The sequence below is a fragment of the Canis lupus genome, chromosome 1 (assembly GCF_011100685.1).
Source record: "Canis lupus familiaris isolate Mischka breed German Shepherd chromosome 1, alternate assembly UU_Cfam_GSD_1.0, whole genome shotgun sequence".
Classification (NCBI taxonomy): Eukaryota; Metazoa; Chordata; class Mammalia; order Carnivora; family Canidae; genus Canis; species Canis lupus.
This window is the reverse complement of record NC_049222.1, coordinates 34,116,939-34,136,683: the sequence shown is the minus strand read 5'-3', so window position 1 is coordinate 34,136,683 and position 19,745 is coordinate 34,116,939. Positions and strand designations below refer to the sequence as shown.

The following is a 19,745-nucleotide window of genomic DNA, read 5'->3' as shown; positions in this document are numbered from 1 at the left end:
ATAATACGGATCGTGACCTTAATTATGACCCATGATGTTGATAATGTGGAGTTCACTTAGAACATCTCACTATACTCACAATAATTTAACTGATCATTCATCTAAGTGGATGATACATATTGTCTTATATAGGTAGCCTGAGATTATAAACTTTCAGTATTAGCTGTACAGCCTCATGCACATTTATTATCTGGTGGCTATTTCCTCACCTGTAAAACAGGGACAACATAGGACCCACCTCTTAGGATCACTGGCAGGATTAAATGAATACACGTTAAATACTTCGAATGGTGCCTGGTACTTAATAAGCACCTGTTAGCTATTATTTTTTCTATTATTAAAGTACTTACTTTACTTACTTCCTTACTTGGAAATAGTCCTACTGTTCAATACCTTTCAGTGAATGAGCTTTTGGTCTTAGAATCCTATACAGACATCAGAGATTATAACCAGCCAGGTAAGCATGCCTCCATATGAGGGATGTCGTAAAATTGTGTGAACTCTTCTAACACAACTTTCTACTGGTGGAGGTTTACTTACGGTCCAAAGTAGATGATCTGATCCAATTGCTCTGATACTTAAAATGAGTAAAATTAAAAAAAAAAAATGGGGATGAGTAGGGGAAGCTCTGCAGATAACCAAAACTCTTCAACTCCCAGTCAGTTATTGTTCTTGCAGAGCTGAATATATTTTTAACAACACTATTAGGGTGTAAGTTTCTTTAGAAAGAATAGCATATAACCTAATTTTAATGCATACACAGTAACCTCAAATTTCTAGAAGTATAAGTCATATAGATAGATAAATAGATAGATATAGGGAGAGAGATCAATTTATATGAACACTAGGCTGCTAACTTACAAGACCTGCAGCTGGGGTCTTTTTCTTAGTGTAATCTTGAAGCCTGCATACTTCCTGGGCCATGCTAACCATGGGGACTATCCTTGGCTTCCAGCACCAGCTCAGCAGCAATTTGGTGAGACGTCTGTGACAATCATTGTAGACAGGACTTTATCTTATTTTTCTTCCTCCTCTGTCTGGACTGGCAAAACAATGTTATCAGATAGTTTTACTTGGGATAGTCTCAAGAACCTGGAAACATTATAGTTCAGCCTAAACGTTAGCAGAACTCGGCAACGATATATCCCGGTGGCAGTTAACAACTACTTTCTTTCCAGGCATTCAGGTTAGAAACTTGTGAATCAATCTTTACTCCTCCTATGCACATACCTTGTATCCAGTTTATCAGAAATACTGTGCCTCTACTTAAAAAGTAGCCAGAAACCAATGACATCCTAGTACCTCCCCTGCTACTCCTGGTCTAAGCCTTCGTATCTCAGCTTCATTATTGCAATACTGTTAACTGGTCTCCCAGCTTCCACTCTTACCCCACCTGCTGGTTTAGTCTCCTCCGCACAGTAGCAAGTATGATGATCCTTTTAAAAGTTAAGTCACAATCAGGCCACTCTTCTGTTCAAAACCTCTCAACAGATCCCCATCTTGTTCGGAGTAAAAGTCAGGTCTCTTACAAAAAGCCTGTATGTGGTCCTAAGCCTGTGGCTCCTTTCACAGCCTTCCTCACTTCTCTGATCTTCCCTGTCTACCTCCCTCTGCTAGGGACTCTCTTCCTCCCTCTTCCTTCTTCAAGCAGCCACCTGTCAGTGAGGCCCATCCTGACTATACTAGTTAAAATATACAGGTCTACCACACCTACGCAGAATTTATCACTAATACAGAAACTCCTAAAGTATAATTTCCAGAACTTCCGGGCAAGTTCCCAAGTGATGCTAATGCTGGGTGTCCAGGAACCACACTGTGAACCATTGCTTCACGAGAATCTCTCCTCCCAGATTCTCATTCTTCATGATTTGGGTAGGGCTAAATTACTTCAACTTCAGGGACCCCCAGACTACCTAAAGTGTCTCTTAACTCAGAATGCTGGGCCCATTCCTTAAGAGCTTTTTCTGATTGGGTAAGACTGGGGCAAGAACCTGAGATCTGCATTTCTAACAGTTGAATATATGATACACTTTTCATTTAGTTTAACTGTTTCCTTTCCATAAGAGTATAAACTCAACGAGGCAGGATTTATTTTCCTATTTTCTGCTGTTTTCTCAGGACAATACCAGGTAAATAGTAACTGCTCAATAAATATGTTGAGTGACTAAATGAAAATCACTTATCCTATTGTTACATAAAAAAATGTCTAACTATCTTGCCGAATTTTATATGAAGAAATACAAAGCTAAAAATCTTTACAGTTAAATCCTCTTAGGCAAGAATGCATTTTAAAGCACTAGGCCACAGAGACAACTGAAATTTCCTGATATTTGAGAAATAAATTATTAATAATTAACATTATCATCTTTATTAACAACAATAAACATTTGTGGTCTGCTACTGGCTGCTGAGCGCATCATGTAAAGTATCTCCTAACAAATTCTGAGGGAGCCAGTGAAGTTGCTTCCATTTTATAGATAAATGCTGTTGTTACACCACAGCCCACTTATCAGTGAACTCCAGAGTTTCCACATTATCTTTTTCCTTCAATGTGCTCTCCCAATTGGGAGCAACAAAGTAGGGTGTAAAATGGGAGGTGACAATTTTCTTTCTAGTGTCCAGACATGTTAAGATCTGAATTAAAATTTGCTATATTTACCTCTTGTAACATTAAAGATCATCCTAGACTCTTTACTACTACAATAAAAGTCTAGAGAAATGCAGCAGAGCACTGGAGTTCTAGATGCAAATGCTGAACTCTATAAATGCTATAGGAATTTAGTTGTGAAAGACATGAAAATATTTTTCAGGAGGCATGGTTTGTGGGGCTTGTTTTTATTTGCAATACTTTAGAGTAGTTTATTCTGTCTGAATATTCATTCTATCAAGCCCTATGCAACAGCATTATACTTAGGCAAAGAAAAAATTGAAAGACAAATGATTATGAGTTAATGATTCATTTTTGTTCAAATAGACTATTAGAACAGGGGTCAGCAAACTTTTTCTCAAAAGGTCAAATAGTAATTATTTTAGACTTGCAGGCCATCTAATTCTGCAGTCAGGGAAAGCAACCACAGGCTAAACATAAATGAAGGGTATGGTTTTGTTTCAATAAAACTTTATTTACACAACAGGTGATCTGCCCATTGACTCTACATAGTTTGTGGACTAAGATGTTAAATGACTCCAATTTCAAGTGGGATGAACAAAATGGAAACAGATAAATTTCAGGGAAATTTGGCCAATTTTCCTCTTTCCTTTTAAAAACTGTTTTTTACTATAGAAATATCCATATTCCTGTAACTAAACATAATGACTTAAAAAAAATGACAAACTCTAGCATGCAAATTAAAACACATTTGCTTCTGTAATAAGCTGAACAAGTTAAAAGAATCCTTGTATTTATTTTTTACACAGCACAAATGCAGGTGACACACAGTAAGTCTGTAATTTCCCACAAAACGTACAAACTTAACAACTGAGAGTCTAAATTTTTATAATCTTCTGCATCGCTCCTATCTATACACCATATGGAATCCACTCCATAGCAGCAGAGGAGAACCTTCACTTCAAGCACCAAGTTTGCAGGCATTACTACAAATGTCTTTTTTTCATTCCCTAGTACATGCAGTCAAACTGCCTATGAATAAATACCAATTAACTTTAAGCTTCAATGGAAAGAGAAAGCAGCTGGGAAACCAACATTATTCTTAAGTCTAAAAAAGTGATTCTACCTCTTTACCTTGTATCTTCTTCCATAAAAATTTTAACTTTTAATGTAGTTACAGTAAACATGAACATAAATTTAATTCTGAACATAATCCCTTTTAGATTCATCTAACAGTTTAGGATGTTCATATTTGTTTTATAAACCCAGAGGAAAACAAAAACATGATCATTAATCTAATATATTCTGGCAATTTTTATTAAAGTTGAATTTAGAATTTTTATAGCAAAGTAATATAGTCTGTGTCCTAATTATGATTTTAAAAAATCCTTAATTTATTATGTATATTAAGATACAACATGAACTCCAGTAACATTTTATAGAAGCGTGTGTTCATTTTCTGAATCAGGAATCAATGGGCATTTTTAGGATTTTGCTCACATCAGCCCTATATACCCAGAGATTACTGGATCCACTAAATGGACAATGAAAACTGGTTGAGGCTGCTGCTGCTGAATGCTTCAACAGGAATCTGATACACAGACACAGATTTCATTGTTATAGTCAATGCAACTGAAGTCTTCCTTAAAACTGTGCTCCTGATAGGCTGAAGATCGAGTAATGGACTGTTAGTTCTTTAAGCCAAAAATGCATGGATCTGCTGTACAAAGGCTTCATTCTCTGCCTGTAGTTAGTAACTTGAGGGCCTTCTGTAGATTCTGCACAGCAGTGCTGACATCTTCATATTGCAAAGCACTGCCAGCATATTTGCAGTATTTCTGGGCTCTAGCAAAGTCCTCTGGTGTTAGACGGATATCCCCTAGAAGAAAAATAGAGTAATTAAGATATCTGAAAGAAGAGGTTAGGTAAATACTTACATTGAAGATTACAGAAAATATTTAATGTTACATAAAAACATAAAGGTTTTTTTTTCAACCCTAGGTGTATTTAAATAAGTTTTTTCATGCTTTTTTACTTTTTTCTTACTCATATAAGCCATACATATGCCAATACTAATAACACTTATGAAAAGATTTTTCTTCCAGATGTAATAAATTAGAAGCCTTTGTATTTTGGTAAATTGCGAAAAAATTATATTCTGTGTAAAAAAGGACAGAAGCTTTTGTGTTTACACTAGAATTGCTGAGCCTCTCATGGAACAATACACATAGACTAAACCATTCAAACTTCATTTGAGCTAGAATATAAATACAATTCTCAATGAAAAAATAAATAACATTATTTTTTAAAAATTACATAAGTCATTTAACTTTTATTTAAGCATGCAAATATTTTGCCCTTTTGTGCCATCCATATAAAGATCTCTACACTTCAAATAAGATTATCATTAAATTACAAAATTAAACCTGTGAACCACCTTCATAAATTATGTTCAAAATTTATTCTCAGCAAGTTTTCCAGTTCACATATGATTAATATGGGTAGAGGTCAACTAAATAATCTGGGTAAAATAAAAAACACCAAAAACATTTTATTTAATCTAAAATTTGAATATACTTGAATACATATTTCTAAAGATGAAATGAAAAGCTGACCTTTGTCTTGACTTTTGAAATACCATTTTATTTAGAATTCTTTATGGGGATATTAAGAACTGATGAGAAGGCTGGGGCACAGAATATAACAAATAATACATTCAAATTCTGTTTATAAATGAACAGATAACATATTTCAATTCTGTTTATAAGCATGTACTTATATAAGTAGACTACCTTTTGTTTAGTTGCTTTTAATTTTGCTATATATATGAATGTAGGTGTTTGTGTTATATATATGGCATGTAATGGAAACTGACATTACCTAGGTAAGGACTTCAAAGTAGGCAGTGATTCCAGATATCCAGATACTAAGTTGTGATCCAAATTATTATTTTCTAAAATTTTTGAGAGTTCTCAAACAATGTATTCTAGTTTCTAGGCCAATGCCAGGCACCCATAAGTACTGATTAACTTTAAAGAATGAATGTAAAAATGCTGTCTGTACATTATTTCCTACATTTTACAATAAAGTTCACACAGAATTAAACATTAATGAAATTCCAGATTTTAAGATAATACACATAGATGTACACCTTAATTGGCCCAGTGTGTTATGTATAAGTCTTCAAATATTTGTTGAATATTAAAGATCACAATGGTTATAGTCTTTACTGTTGTGATTATACATTCTAATTTAAACAGAACTTGTTTCAATTTTCTTGAATTTCAGCCTTGCTTAAAAAGCAAGAAATACAAATCAATAAACTAGTAAAATGCAACTATATATATAAATTTTTTTTCCTACAAACTTTTAGTATTTTAGTATTTGCCAGTAGACCTGGCATTTGTTACCCATTAAACTTCAAATACAATTATCCTGCAGTTGTTCTGTTGACAATTTAGTCAGGACATTTTAGGTTGTATTTTTTTTCTTGAAAATACCTACTAGATTCTTGAGTGGTTTTTCCACATATATTAAAAGGCTCTAGTCATCTAGAGCTCTACATCCTATCTAGGGGAGGGAGACACCTTTGAAAATTGAGTTTACCCCACTACTCATTTTGTGCTTTAATAGCCTGTCTTCTTCTCTCAGGGCAATCTTTAAATATGTAGGGTAACCATCCAGAATTTACCGGGCTTGCCAGAAGAAAGCCCCAATGCTCACAACTAATCTTATTTTTACAGCATTAGCCTTAGCACTGTTTTGCTGATTTATCACTTATTTATTAATGAGATGTATGTAGTGGAAGAACTCTGTTACTATTTTAGTTTTTGTAAACTAAACTTATCCACCAATGATAAAACTGTTTTAAACAAAAATATTGAATTTTTTCATGAAATAACAATTTAAATATTCAGAAAATGTGAATGAAAATATTTTAACAGAAAAATATTACAGATATGTAATATATATAGCTTATAAACATGTATGAAATTATATAACTATCATATAAAATATTACTAAATAATAACCGACTTACAGATTCAGATACAAAATGTAACTTATAGATTTAAATAGAGATGCTAGGTTTATTAATTAAAAATAAGAAGAATTTAAAAACCCATGTCAAATAGTACTTTTGATATTTTGTAACATTTCAGGCTTTCCTTAACAAATATCACCTAAGAGTCATAAATAATAAAATGTAATTAAAATTTTAAATTAAATAAAAAGAAAATCTGCATATAATTATGATTCTTTCAGCTTAGCATTTGTTTTAATTAAACCAGATAAGTGGAAAATACATAAGAGAACAATTATTCAATTTCATATCTGATGTTATATACAAAATAGTAAATACTACTTAATGCACACAAATAAAAGCTGTTTTTTCTATTACTAAAACTTATTAGAGGTCATAATCAGACCAGAGAGAGAGCACATAGTGGAACTAAAAGGTGTTTAAAGGATTAAAGAGGCTATCTAATAGAATAACTCTTTTCTGAATTCTATGCTAAATATGTTGCCAATGGCTTCAGAGACCATCCTCATCACAAGGCTGCTCTTCTTCACAGGGCAGTACAAGAAAGCAGAAGACAGCCGAAGCTATTAGGCAAGTTCCCTATTACAGCAGAAAGAGCCTGGCTCAGCACCGGACCAAAGATAACATTTCTAAGGTTGATTTATCTAATGTCATGATAGACAATAGAATACTTAATTGTAAACATTTCCAAAATAGGTCTTTAGACGCTCTTCCCTATTTACCCAGGTAATTTAAAAAATTCATGCCAGAGGCCTTGGACAATCTGATATGTAGTAAATATTGGGGGTAAAGTCCAGTACTGAACCCTTATATCCAGGCATTGCTAAGATATGTTCCTTAGAAATGGTAATTAGAATTAGAGGTAGAATTTGATTAGGTTAGGCACTGTGCTACATACTTTTCAGACACTCCATTTAATTCTCAAAAAAATTCATGAGGTAAGTGGTTATTCTACTACCTAATTCAGATATTCTAATACAGATATACAAGTTCAAAAAGGAAATGTTCTAATACAGATATACAAGTTCAAAAAGGAAATGTTCTACTTCAAATACTTACCATCTTTCCAATTCCATTCTCTCTACAGCCAGCCACAGATTCACTACAGGAATGTTTAATATATTAATACTAATACACATATACCCATGTGTATAAGAGGTGATAAGTACTAAGCACTAAAGAGAAAAATATAGCAGGCAAGGGACTATTAGAGGTGGTAGTAAAGACAGTGATGGCTATGATACTACTAGTTTTAGTCTGTGTATTCCGTAGAATTTTTCTATGTACTTAAGCACACAGGTACATGCAGGAAGATACAGTTTTATTTCAATTTTTATTTTCCTAAGCAGGGTCATACTATACACAGTGTTCTGCAACCTGCTTTTTAAACTTTGTATGTTTTTTAAACTCAGTATGTTTAGGAGACCTTTACACGCCACAGTTACCGTATTTTGTTTTTAATATCTGCTCAGTATTCCAATGACGAATGGACCATAATTTCCCATTAATAAGTACTTAAAAGATTATTTTCTACTATTACTATGATGTTGAAATAAAATATCCTTGCAAATTTTGTGCTCATGTCTGAGTATTTCTTTAAGTATTCCTAAAAGTGGAATATAACAAGTTCAAAAAAATTACATCTGCAATTCTGATAGTGACATAATGCTGCTGAAAAAAACTTTGCTGATTGATGTACATTTCCTATCAGGAGCATGCAAGAGTCATTCTCTAGGTCTTCAATGATACTGTAGATTACCAGTCCTTTAAAGTATTTTTTTATCTACTGATATAAACCGAACTAATTCTAATTCTCAATTTCCCTGATTATTAATATGGTTGGGAAAGCTTTCATGTGTTCATTGCATATCTGCATTAACGTATCATATTCTCTGCCTGTTTTTTCTACTGAATTCAGTTTCAGTTAGTCATTCAGAAGAGTTCTTTATATAAGCTGTGGACATTACTCTTTATTTTTAAATTTCAATTTCCTCCTGGTGTATTAGTAGCATTCTAAAAATGTAGCGGGGAAGAGGGAGTCTTTTGTGGTATGAATTTATTATTTTTCATTATTCAAACCTGTTATGGTGAGTATTGAGAGATAATATCTAATATATATTTTTTCCTCATAGCCAATTGTTCTTTTCAAGACCTTATTTACTTGAGAAAGAGACAGAGAGAGAGAGAAAGTGAGGGGAAGGGCAAAGGAAGAGGGAAAAGCAGACTCCTGCTGAATGGAAGCTTGACATGGGGCTCTATCCTAGGACTCCAAGATCATGACCCTAAACAAAGTCAAACACTTAACTAACTGAGCCACCCAGGAGCCCCCGATAACCAACTGTTCTAACATCACTTTTGAATATATATTCTTGCACACTAATCCAATGCTGCTTTCATCATTAATTCCTGTAACATGTAGCTTGATTTCCAGATTCTCTACTTTATTTCAATGATTTATTTCAGATATTTTCACATCAGATTTTAAGAGGAGCTTTTAAAATTGGGTAGGACTATAGAAGGAAGTCTGGAAACCAAGTTTAAGAGGAATATAGTATTCATTGGGCAGGTTATCTGTCTACCAGCATATAAATATTTTCCACTGTACTGTGGGGTAATTTGTCAGTTTATTATAGGTTCCTTTTTATTTTTGTTTTCAATTATGGTCAGTTCCGTTTTTTTTGGAAATCTAATAATTTAGTGTAAATAAGGAAGATTATAATCATAACACATGATAATTTTGAACTAAATTAAATCTAATATCAGCTTTCATGATAGTTTTAGCTTTATGTTTGTGCCACTATATCCAGCAGTATACAAAAAAAGGAACTGTAAAAAACCAAAAAGGGAATGTCTTCAAATTTAGATATTTTTGATAATATGAGACAATCTTGGTTCACTGGAGGATCTAGTGAACACAGACATTCAAAGAAATGTGTAAACATTCTAATATATAACACTTTCTTAAGGTAAAATTACAAAACAACACCCGAGGACAGGAAATACACTATATCTCAAAAAAAAAAAAAAAAAAAAAAAAAAAAAAAAAAAAAAAAGGCCAGCTGACTTACCCTGAGAAACTGTACTGAAAAGTGTGGGATCAATCGCTGGAATAGTTTGTGGAGTAGGTTGGATAGTATTACTTGCTACACCTGCATCAGAAAACCACAAATGGGTATAAAAGTTAGAATTCTTAATTATATACTAGGAATACATTTATTTATTTTTTCTAAAAAGCAAATATTTATTTTTTTTTAATAATAAATTTATTTTTTATTGGTGTCAATTTGCCATCATACAGAATAACACCCAGTGCTCATCCCATCAAGTTCCCCCCTCAGTGCCTGTCACCCATTCACCCCCACCCCCTGCCCTCCTCCCGTTCCACCACCCCTAGTTCGTTTCCCAGAGTTAGGAGTCTTCATGTTCTGTCTCCCTTTCTGATATTTCTAGGAATACATTTAAAAATAATCATGAAAGAATTTCATTTCTTAATTACTTTTTTGAAATTTTAAAGAATTGTAATTTGACATAGTTATTTGATGTCAGAGGCTGGTATGGAAAATATGAAGGAAAATATATTTTGAGTGTTTACACACACATGTCTAATGGAGATGGTAGTACGCCTGCATCCTATACTATTTCGTGCATTTTTCACTTAATTTTTTTTTAAGATTTAATTTATGTGATAGAGAGCATGAGCCGGGGGTGGGGGGGGTGGGGGTGGGGAAAGAAGGAGTGGAGAGGGGCAGAGAGGGAGAAGCCAGACACCCTGCCAAGCAGAGAGCCCAATGCAGGAGCCAAAGGCAGACGCTTAACCAACTGAGCCACCGAGGTATCCCTCACTTAATATGTTTTAGCAATAGTTCTAGATTCATTTATATATATATATATATATATATATATATATATATATATATATATATATATAAACCTACACTGTTATTTTACATTGCTACATAGTGTTCCATTCCGTGTATTAATCACAATTTATAGAGCAGTCCCTACTGATGGGCATTTAGGTTGTTTCCAATCTTTTGCTACTATAGATAATACTACAGTGAATAATCTTACATATTTTGTACATAAACACACATATGTATGAATTTATTTATAGGAAAAATTTAAAGAAGTGTAACTAAAAGTCAGGTGACATACCAATTTTAAATTGACCACTTCACTGAGTATATTCTGCTTGATTTTGATAAGTGTTAACCAAATATATTGAAGTATCAACATCCAACATAACTGTCCCCACAAAAATTGCTAACTTTTAAAGACACATAATTTGATTAAAAAAAAAAGGAATGCAAATTTGAGAGGGATTTTCAGAGACTATCTAGTCAAGTCTAGTGCTTTGAAGCAGCTGTACCTAAAGCACAGGTAGGTGATTATGTAGTTTTCACATAATATTAAGAGAAAAGGTAAGTCTATGTATAACCTGCTCATGGATCAATCTAGGTATTAATGCCATTCCTACTAAGTAATTTGTATTTTTGCCTAAATTGAAATTCTCCAAATTCCTTTCTCTATGGAGAAGGAATACTTTTACTGATCAGCATTTTGTATTAACTTTTAAATGCAAGATGTACATCTTCATACAATTTGTACATCCTCATATGATTAAGTAGGCAATATTAATTAATAAAACAAAACAATTTAATTTACAGGGAGAAAATTTAGTCATGTAGTAAAATTTTATTTGAGCAATATTAAAAAAATAAGGTAGTCTGTATTATATTAAGAACTTCTGGTCATAGTCATTCAACTAAGACTTGGACTGACAACACAGGCTGTTCAACATGCCTCAGGCAGCAGTAAGAAGATGCTGCTACCATTTGTCTTGACGCACATGAGCCAAGGCCTGTCCTTTGGACAGCCATCATGACATGTTCCCATGGGGGCCTAGTGTACATGCCCAACACAAGCTTATAAATACTTGTTAAATTAGTAAAAATAACTTCTAATTTATGTTACTTATTTTTTGAGATGCTCAAATCTATTTTCCTTTCTTTCTGGATTTGGAAAGGTCTCATTTGTCAATTTACCAATAGACTGCAATCCTCAAGACTACAATGTCTTGGGAGTGATGTGACCATAAAAACATTCATGGGGGAAAGTAGAACTGTGTTGTAAATTTCTTCCTTTCTATTATTTATCAAAAAAGAAGTATCAACAAGTAACTTGTGGTTTTCAAGTAAGTAGATGGGTACATATAGCCTATTAAATGGGATTAATACACATTCAAGAATTAGACATTACAAGATTTCTAATTAAGTACTGAATTGTTCTATTGTCTACCTGGTCTGGGGATTCCGAAAAGGGGGAAATGGGTGTTAGTCAGAAAACCAGAGACGATTACCCAAAATTATAAATAAACAGAACCCTTAAGGGAGTAGCCTTTGGTGAGGCAGAGAAAAAGAGAGAAAGACATGTTATCTAAAAGGAACACTAGAAGCAAAGTTAAGAAAATAGGACTGGGTTGAGTAAAATCTCAGAATAATCATGGAAAATAGCATTGATAGAAATGGTTAGGACAAAATGTTAACAACTTGGAAAGTATACAGGATAACTCAAATGCAGGACTTCTCATACGTAAAAGAACAATAAAAGAGCTAAGTTTGTGAGATGAGCTGCGTTTATAATCAAAAGGCAAGCATTAATTATAACATAACTCTAATATTTAATCTATTTAAATTACTGAGATCTTCTTCATCAGTATTTATAGGCTGTATAAGCATATGTTTCAAGAGAACGAAAAAGCTGTCCACTCTATCACATCCATCTGATAGTCCACAGTGGTTGCAGCACAAGAGGCAAACACTCTGCCTTGTTAAACAATTGTTCTAGCTGCCCTCCTTGCACCCCCTGTGCTTTTTTGTGGAAGAACTAAAAACCGTATATTAGTACATACTATTCTTTTCAGCTATCTTGAGGATTTCCCTTTGATAAAAGTGCATCCTGGATCTTTATATGAGGGAAAGTAAATCAATCTTAAAGTGAGTAAGAGGGGGAAACATCTGCTATATTTATAAACTAAAAATGTTATTTCATTTGCTATTCGCTAACTATGAACTGATTTTTTTTTTTTTTTTACCATTTTAAATATAATAGAAAAAAAATCTGCCAGCTAGGAGGAGATTCCAATATCTCAAACCAATTTTAAGGGGCAAAATACTGTGAGAAAAGTAAATTTTGTTTTAATGGGGTTTTATTTCCTTGGAGGAAGAGACATAGAAAGGAGATGCCAAAAACATGAAATAAGAAAGACTTGAGTTCAAATTCTAGTTCTGTCACTAATAGATCTGTTTATACATTTGCATGGGAAAATTGCTTAATTTTTTTTAGTGTGTAAAGTAGTGACAGCAATATCTAATATAGTTAATATAGTTGCTGTAAGAATTAATTTATAAAACATCTATGATAATTATGTAAATGCTAAGTCTAAAAGAGTGTATATAAAAGTAACATGATAGGATCTCAACAAAGTTCCAATGTGCTCATTTGGAAGAACGAAAGGGGAAAAAAAAAATAAGGCTCATGCCAGAGTTAGGTGGATCAAGATGAACTGCTCATGCCAGAAAACTTTCTAATAGAAGACTACCTCCTTAATATCTGTGTTTATGTCTGTCAAGGATATTCTAAGCAGAAGATACTGTTAGTTTGAACATATGAAACTACTCAGATTTTATCATTTATGTTATACAGAAATAGCAATTTCATATGGTTCAACCTAATATAGCCTTCCTAGTAGAAGTAAGCTTTCTCTCTTCTATATACACACTGTATGACTATATAAAATATATGTATATATGCCTGTACCAGAACTCTGCCCTAAGATATGTTGTCTAACATGGTACCCTTTAGGCAACTTTTTTTAAGGTCAATATTCTACCCTCAAAGGTGACACTTCCCTTGATTCACAAAATGATTTTAAGTATTCATTAGCTTGCTCTTAAATACCCTGTCTTTGGCACAGAGATAGGAAGGAAGAGTATAAAAAAAAGGAAAAGGAAGCTAATTTGCTGAACACTGATTTTGTGATTAGGCATAGTAATAGTGAATTTTCAAACTTTTTCTCCTTTGATAATTAAAATCACTATGAGAAGTATGATTGATTTCATTTTAGAAAGAGGCAAAACCTAGGCTGAGAGAAGGTGAATAACATCTGAGTTTGTGGTTTAGTAAGTAGTAGGAACTAATAACCAATACCATAGGACTTCAAAATGCATTTTATTCTCACTTCATCCTTTATAAAAATGGCACATCAGAGGCTGCTGGTTGGTGTTTAAATTCACTTAGAATAGTTACAGTATTTATCTAAGGCAAATACATCTAAGTACCTGGTATTGCTTCTATTATTCTACACTGGAAATACGGAGTATTTCTAAAAGAAAATATCTCCAACAGTGTTCTGTGAAATTTTACTTACAAAACAAATTCAAATTGGTCTATTAAAATAATCATACAGACTATAAAGCAAAGTCAGAGTAAAATATACAGAATAATGACAACAGAGATCAGTGTTAAAAAGATCACATTCATCAATATTCTTCAAGACAAAAATAATAGCAGTATTGGTAGATAATATAAAGTTAAAAGTTTTAAAATAGGAGGAAAGAAACTAATAATAATTGGTGCTATAACGGTCAAATAGAAAACTTTTAAATGTTAATGCAATTCGTGCAAAATAACCTAAAATGGTTTGGGTAAACTGAGGCTGAAAAAAAAGTCAGTGAAGTAATGGTGTGTTACTTAATAGAAACAGTAGAAATTAGGGTTCCAAGGATGACTTTCATCCTATGAATTTATTATTTTGAAATGTTTGTACAGTTTACTACCACAGATTACATTTATGCTGAGATAAGGGAAATATTGTAAGAACAATTTTTGGAAAAACTTCAAGATGTAAGTTATGGCTTTAAATGCCCTTCCATTTGAAGGTAAGAGTGACACTTTGTCAACAATACAAGTAAATGGAAGAGTATCTGCCTGCAATTTTAAAAATTATCTTTCATTTACTGACACTGACTCATTACTGGAAGATTAGTGTTATTAGATCTTTTCCATGTAAACACAGACATAACAGTTCTGATTTATTCAAATACAGTAGCTATCATTTCCCCTTCTTTAGGCAACTGTTTATAATATGAAAAGAAATAACCCGCAGTTATTTCAGTTGTCTATGATTCCACTGCTACTGAGATTTTATGCCTCAATGCCCGCTCCCTTCATCAATAATATCTATGTTCAAGGCAGAGGTCGGGTCCTAAGGAAATAAGGCAAGAAAAGTTAAATCTTGCTAACACAGTGGGACACTGACCAACACATCCTATAATAGACCCGCACACCTCAGTGCTAGTCTTGAACAACAATGAAGAGCAAAGAAAAGGGGAGGAGGGAGAGAGAATAGCATCACACATGAAAAGCACAGAAGCTATTCTTAGTAATAAAAAGTTAATAGTAACATATGTAACAGATTTTGTCCTTTCTCAAAACAACTAACAATTAACCTTAAAATTTCAACAAAAAAGATTTAACATTTTTTTTGTGTGGGTTCAAATAGAATTTAAAGATCTTATGTTCATGCCTTATGACCATCACTTTATGCTTTATGACCATCACTATGAGGCATAAACACAATAAAAAGTCCAGTTCATATTTATGAAAGGGGATCAAAACTTGTTAAACTTAATTTCTTACCTGTGCTATGAGGCACTTCTGCTGGCGTATTTGCTGGAGCATGTGCACCGGGAGGAATCTGTATTCCAGTGAAGCTGCTCGATGGCATGCTGCTTGGGTCATAAGTTGAAGATGATGGCTGAGGTGGCTGAGTAGGCAGGGATGTTGCTCCAGCATCTTCATTTTCTTCAACATCTATTATATAATATATATGTAAAGTTAAACAAAGTTATTTGAAATAAAAATGCCAAACATTCTTATTTTGCTATACAGATATGAGGAACAGACCCTACAATGCAATTCTATTTAAAGCAGCTTTGATAAGCAGGCCCTAGCTCTTAAAATAATAGTTTTGTTTTCTTTTCTTAAATCACTTAATTGCACCTGACAATATGATTGTCTTCTTTTAAGTTACTACAATTCTATAAAGTCTTTGCATATAGTACATTTTTCTTAAAAACAAATTTTCTTTAAACTTTTAAACTTATGAAAAACAGTATTTTTGGTAAAACATGTCACATCTATGCTATCCCTAAGAACTTAATTTTTCTGACAGCTGCCTTTTAATCAGCATTTATTGTTCACACCAGCTATTAAATGATTACCTGTGTGTTAGTTGTTCAAAGTATTAGCTTAATCAATAAAAACAAAGGAATGAAATTTCACATTGAGCTACCTGCACAGAAAGGAGTAATGAGTTTGTTTTGATAAATTTTGAAATACAGACTTAAAATACAGTATATTAGCTAAATTTGAAAGCTACTCTGGGAAAATTAAATGTTGATAGTTTATTTAAAATGACAATTAAAAAAAATAAAAAAAATAAAATGACAATTAGCCACCTTTGGGAATCTGCATAATTTAAAATGTAGGCAAATGCAACAGATTTCTGAAATTATCAAATTTTTAGATAATATTTTTGTCTGATCATAGCCATATGACACATTCAATGAAGCTAATTTTATTTATTCATTCATTTATTCATTCATTCATTCCCTGCATCATCATTTTAATATCTCAGTATTGGCAAGTAGGGATTTAAAACAGTAATAACCATTAATTCATTAGCTGATCCAATTCCAGATCCCCCTCTGCCCAGAGTATAGCAACAAGCAATTTACACACCACAACCCTTAAACATCAAATCCTTCCTTTTTTTAAAAAAAGATTTTATTTATTTATTCATGAGAGACACAGAGAGAGAGAGAGAGAGAGAGAGGCAGAAACACAGGAGGGAGAAGTAGGCTCCTCGCAGGGAGGCCTGATGAGGAACTCGATCCCGGGACTCCAGGATCACGCCCTGGGCCAAAAGCAGATGCTAAACTGCTGAGCCACTCAGGGATCCCTCAAATCCTTCCTTATGAGAAAAAGTCATATTTATAAGTGGAAATGACAGGGTTTATTTTTTTTTTCAACAAAGATAATTTTAAACATAAAAAAAAAAAAAACCTACCTACTCTGAAATACACATTTTAGTAAGTAACCTTGTAGATGTATTTATATTTTACATACACTAAAGTAATTTTGCCTTATATTAGGGAATTATAACACTTACACATCTGGGGAAGGAGCCCCTCCCTCCACTGTTTAAAAGCACTAGAAGGTGACTAAAAGCTGGTAGAAACTAGAGTGAAGATGGCCCTTTTGAGAAGAAATCTCACCAAGTAAGGTTTGCTTTCATGAGGCTTTTCACTTGCAGTGCACTCAACAGTCTGTGCAAAAGAAACAGTTGCAGAGAAGTGAGCCTTGAAACCTGTGTCTAAACTGCAACTAAACACTATGATCCTGAACTATGCATGCACACTCTGGGAAGATTCTAAAGGGTAATAGTGAAAGCAACAACCTTAAAGCTGAAAGAAAGGCAGAGTTTGAGTTCAGGTATGGTTATTAACTGCCTGCTAGAACAAGAATCAAGAACTTGCGAAGAGAATAACAAAATGCAGAAGAGCTACATAACGTTATTAACGCTAAAAATTATTAGAAATAGGAGAGGGGAGAAAATTGACCAGATTTAGGCGAACAAGAGAGTCTATAGGAGACCCCCGAGACCCAGATATCAAAATTAGCAAAAAAAAAAAAAAAAAAAAAAAAAATTAAAGTTGGTGCTATAAATATATTCAAAGCCATAGAGAAAAATGTAGCCATAATGTATGAATGAGGAAAAACCCACTAGAGAAAAAAAACTATAAGAGGGGACAAAAACAAGGCAGCCCCGGTGGCTTAGCGGTTTAGCGCCGCCTTCGGCCCAGGGAGTGATCTTGGAGACCCGGGATGGAGTCCCACGTCAGGCTCCCTGCATGGAGCCTGCTTCTCCCTCTGCCTGTCTCTCTCTCTCTCTCTCTGTCTCTAATAAATAAATAAAATCTTAAAAAAAGGGTGGGGGGGGGGGGGACAAAAACAGATGGGACTAATGGAAAAGAAACAATAAGAATAATAGGCTTAAATTTAGCTAAAACAATGATTACATTAAGTGGACCGAAGACTATTTTGAAGACTGATGTTGACAGACTTAAAAAACAAACAAATAAAACCAAAACCAAAAAACACCTATATGCTTTAAGACTCAGGCATGTTTATACTATAAGGATAAACAGAGATATACTGTGTAAATACCAAGCAGATGAAAGCTGAAGGGCTAAATCCAATAACGGACACAACAGACTTCGTTTCAAGGAATATTAGCAGAGATATAAGGAGAGATGTTTCAAAATGATAAAAAAAGGTCAAGTTATTAAAAAATTAAACAATTATAAAGGTGTATGTGCCTAATGTACATAAATAAACATAAATAACAAAGTTTCTAATGAAACAAAAACTGATAGACCCAGTAAAATCCCCACAGTTGGAGATTTTAATATGCTTCTATGATTCACATTCATGCAACACCACAAGTAATAAATGCAGAATACATTCTTTTCAAATGTACATGGAACAATCACCGAGACAGATCATACTCTGAACCATGAAACAAATCTTAGTAAACTCTGAAATACTGAAATCTTGCAAAATGTGTTCTCTGACCAAAAGAGAATTGAATTAGAAACCAATAGTAGTAAGATAGCTAGAGAAGTCCCAAGTATTTTTAAATTAAACAATACATTTCTAAATAATCCCTCAATAAAGAAATCACAAAGGAAATAAATATTTTGAATTGAATGATATAAATACTTGTGAATGCCATCAAATCAGTGCCTACAGGGGAGGAAACTGATGGCTTTAAGTGCTTACATTAATAAAAACCTAAAATAAAAAGTCTATTTCCCGTTAACAAGTTTAAAAAAAAACTAAGAGAAAATTAAACTTCAAGTACAAAGAAAGAACTAATAAGGATAAGACCAAACATAATGGAAATAGAAAATAAAGAAGAAAAATCTTGTTAAAACAACAAAAAACCTGAAAAATAACCAGACAGATTAGAAAAAGAGAGAAATGGATATTACAAATATTAGTAAGAGGTGCTATCAATACACATTCTACAGATATTAAAGGGATAATGAGGATAATAAGGAAATATTGAGCCAATAAATTGAAAAAACCTAAGAGAAATATCACTATCTTTTCAATGTCTGTGGGATTAGTATCATTATGAAACAGATATAAACTACCAAAAATTACCCCAAAAGAAAGAAAGAACCTGAGTAGTTCTATGTCTATTGAAGAAATTTAATTCATAGCAAAAAAACTCCCTACAAAGAAAATGCCTGACATAGATAAATTGAGTGGCAAGTTCTATCAAATATTTAAGAGATAATATCAACCTTATGCAAACATGTAGAGAAAACAGAAATAACCACTGTAGGTATTTAAAAAAATAGCCAGCTGGAATTAGGACTGATACTGCATTGAATTTATAGATCAATTTAGGGAGAATTTATACCTTAACAAAATGGAGTCTTTCATTACATGAATATATTATTCCATTTATTAAGCTTCCATTAATCTTCATCACCAGTATTTTGTATTTTTCAGAGTAGAGATAATTGTGCCTCTTTCATTAAATTTATTTTCAAGTATTTGGCTTATTTTCATTCCCTTGTTTACTTCTAATATATGAAATACAGTTGATTTTTGTATAATGATGTTGTATTGCACAACCTTGTTAAATTTACCTCTTCTGGTGGTTGCTTTATAGATTCCTTGGGAGTATAATCATGTTATCTGCAAAGAGAGACAGTTCTGCTCCCTTTCCAATCTTTATATCTTTTTTTTTCTTGTGTTGCACCAGCACTGATATTTACGTCCATTGTTTTGTTTTGTTTTTGGCCCTGTCTCATACTAAGGAATTGTTTGTTTGGGTTTTTTTTTCCTAGGGAGCTGGATTCTTTTGTCATAAATGAATATTAAATCTTATCAAGTGATTTTTATACATATATTGAAGTTATCATATAGTTTTTCTCCTTTATTCTATCAATATGA

At 33.0% G+C, this 19,745-nt stretch overlaps 1 protein-coding gene across 1 annotated transcript in view; it reads right to left on the bottom strand.

Annotated features, from left to right (window-relative positions):
• Positions 1-3,101: 3,101 nt before the first annotated feature.
• The window catches only part of VTA1 (vesicle trafficking 1), a 65,594-nt gene continuing 48,950 nt past the window's right edge, over positions 3,102-19,745 (bottom strand). Inside the window, exons 6-8 of the mRNA XM_038526197.1 lie at positions 15,351-15,524; positions 9,719-9,799; positions 3,102-4,487 (exon numbers count right to left, since the gene is read on the bottom strand). Coding sequence (XP_038382125.1) covers positions 4,342-4,487; positions 9,719-9,799; positions 15,351-15,524 — 401 coding nt within the window. The 3' untranslated portion in view covers positions 3,102-4,341. The remainder of the gene's footprint in view (positions 4,488-9,718; positions 9,800-15,350; positions 15,525-19,745) is intronic.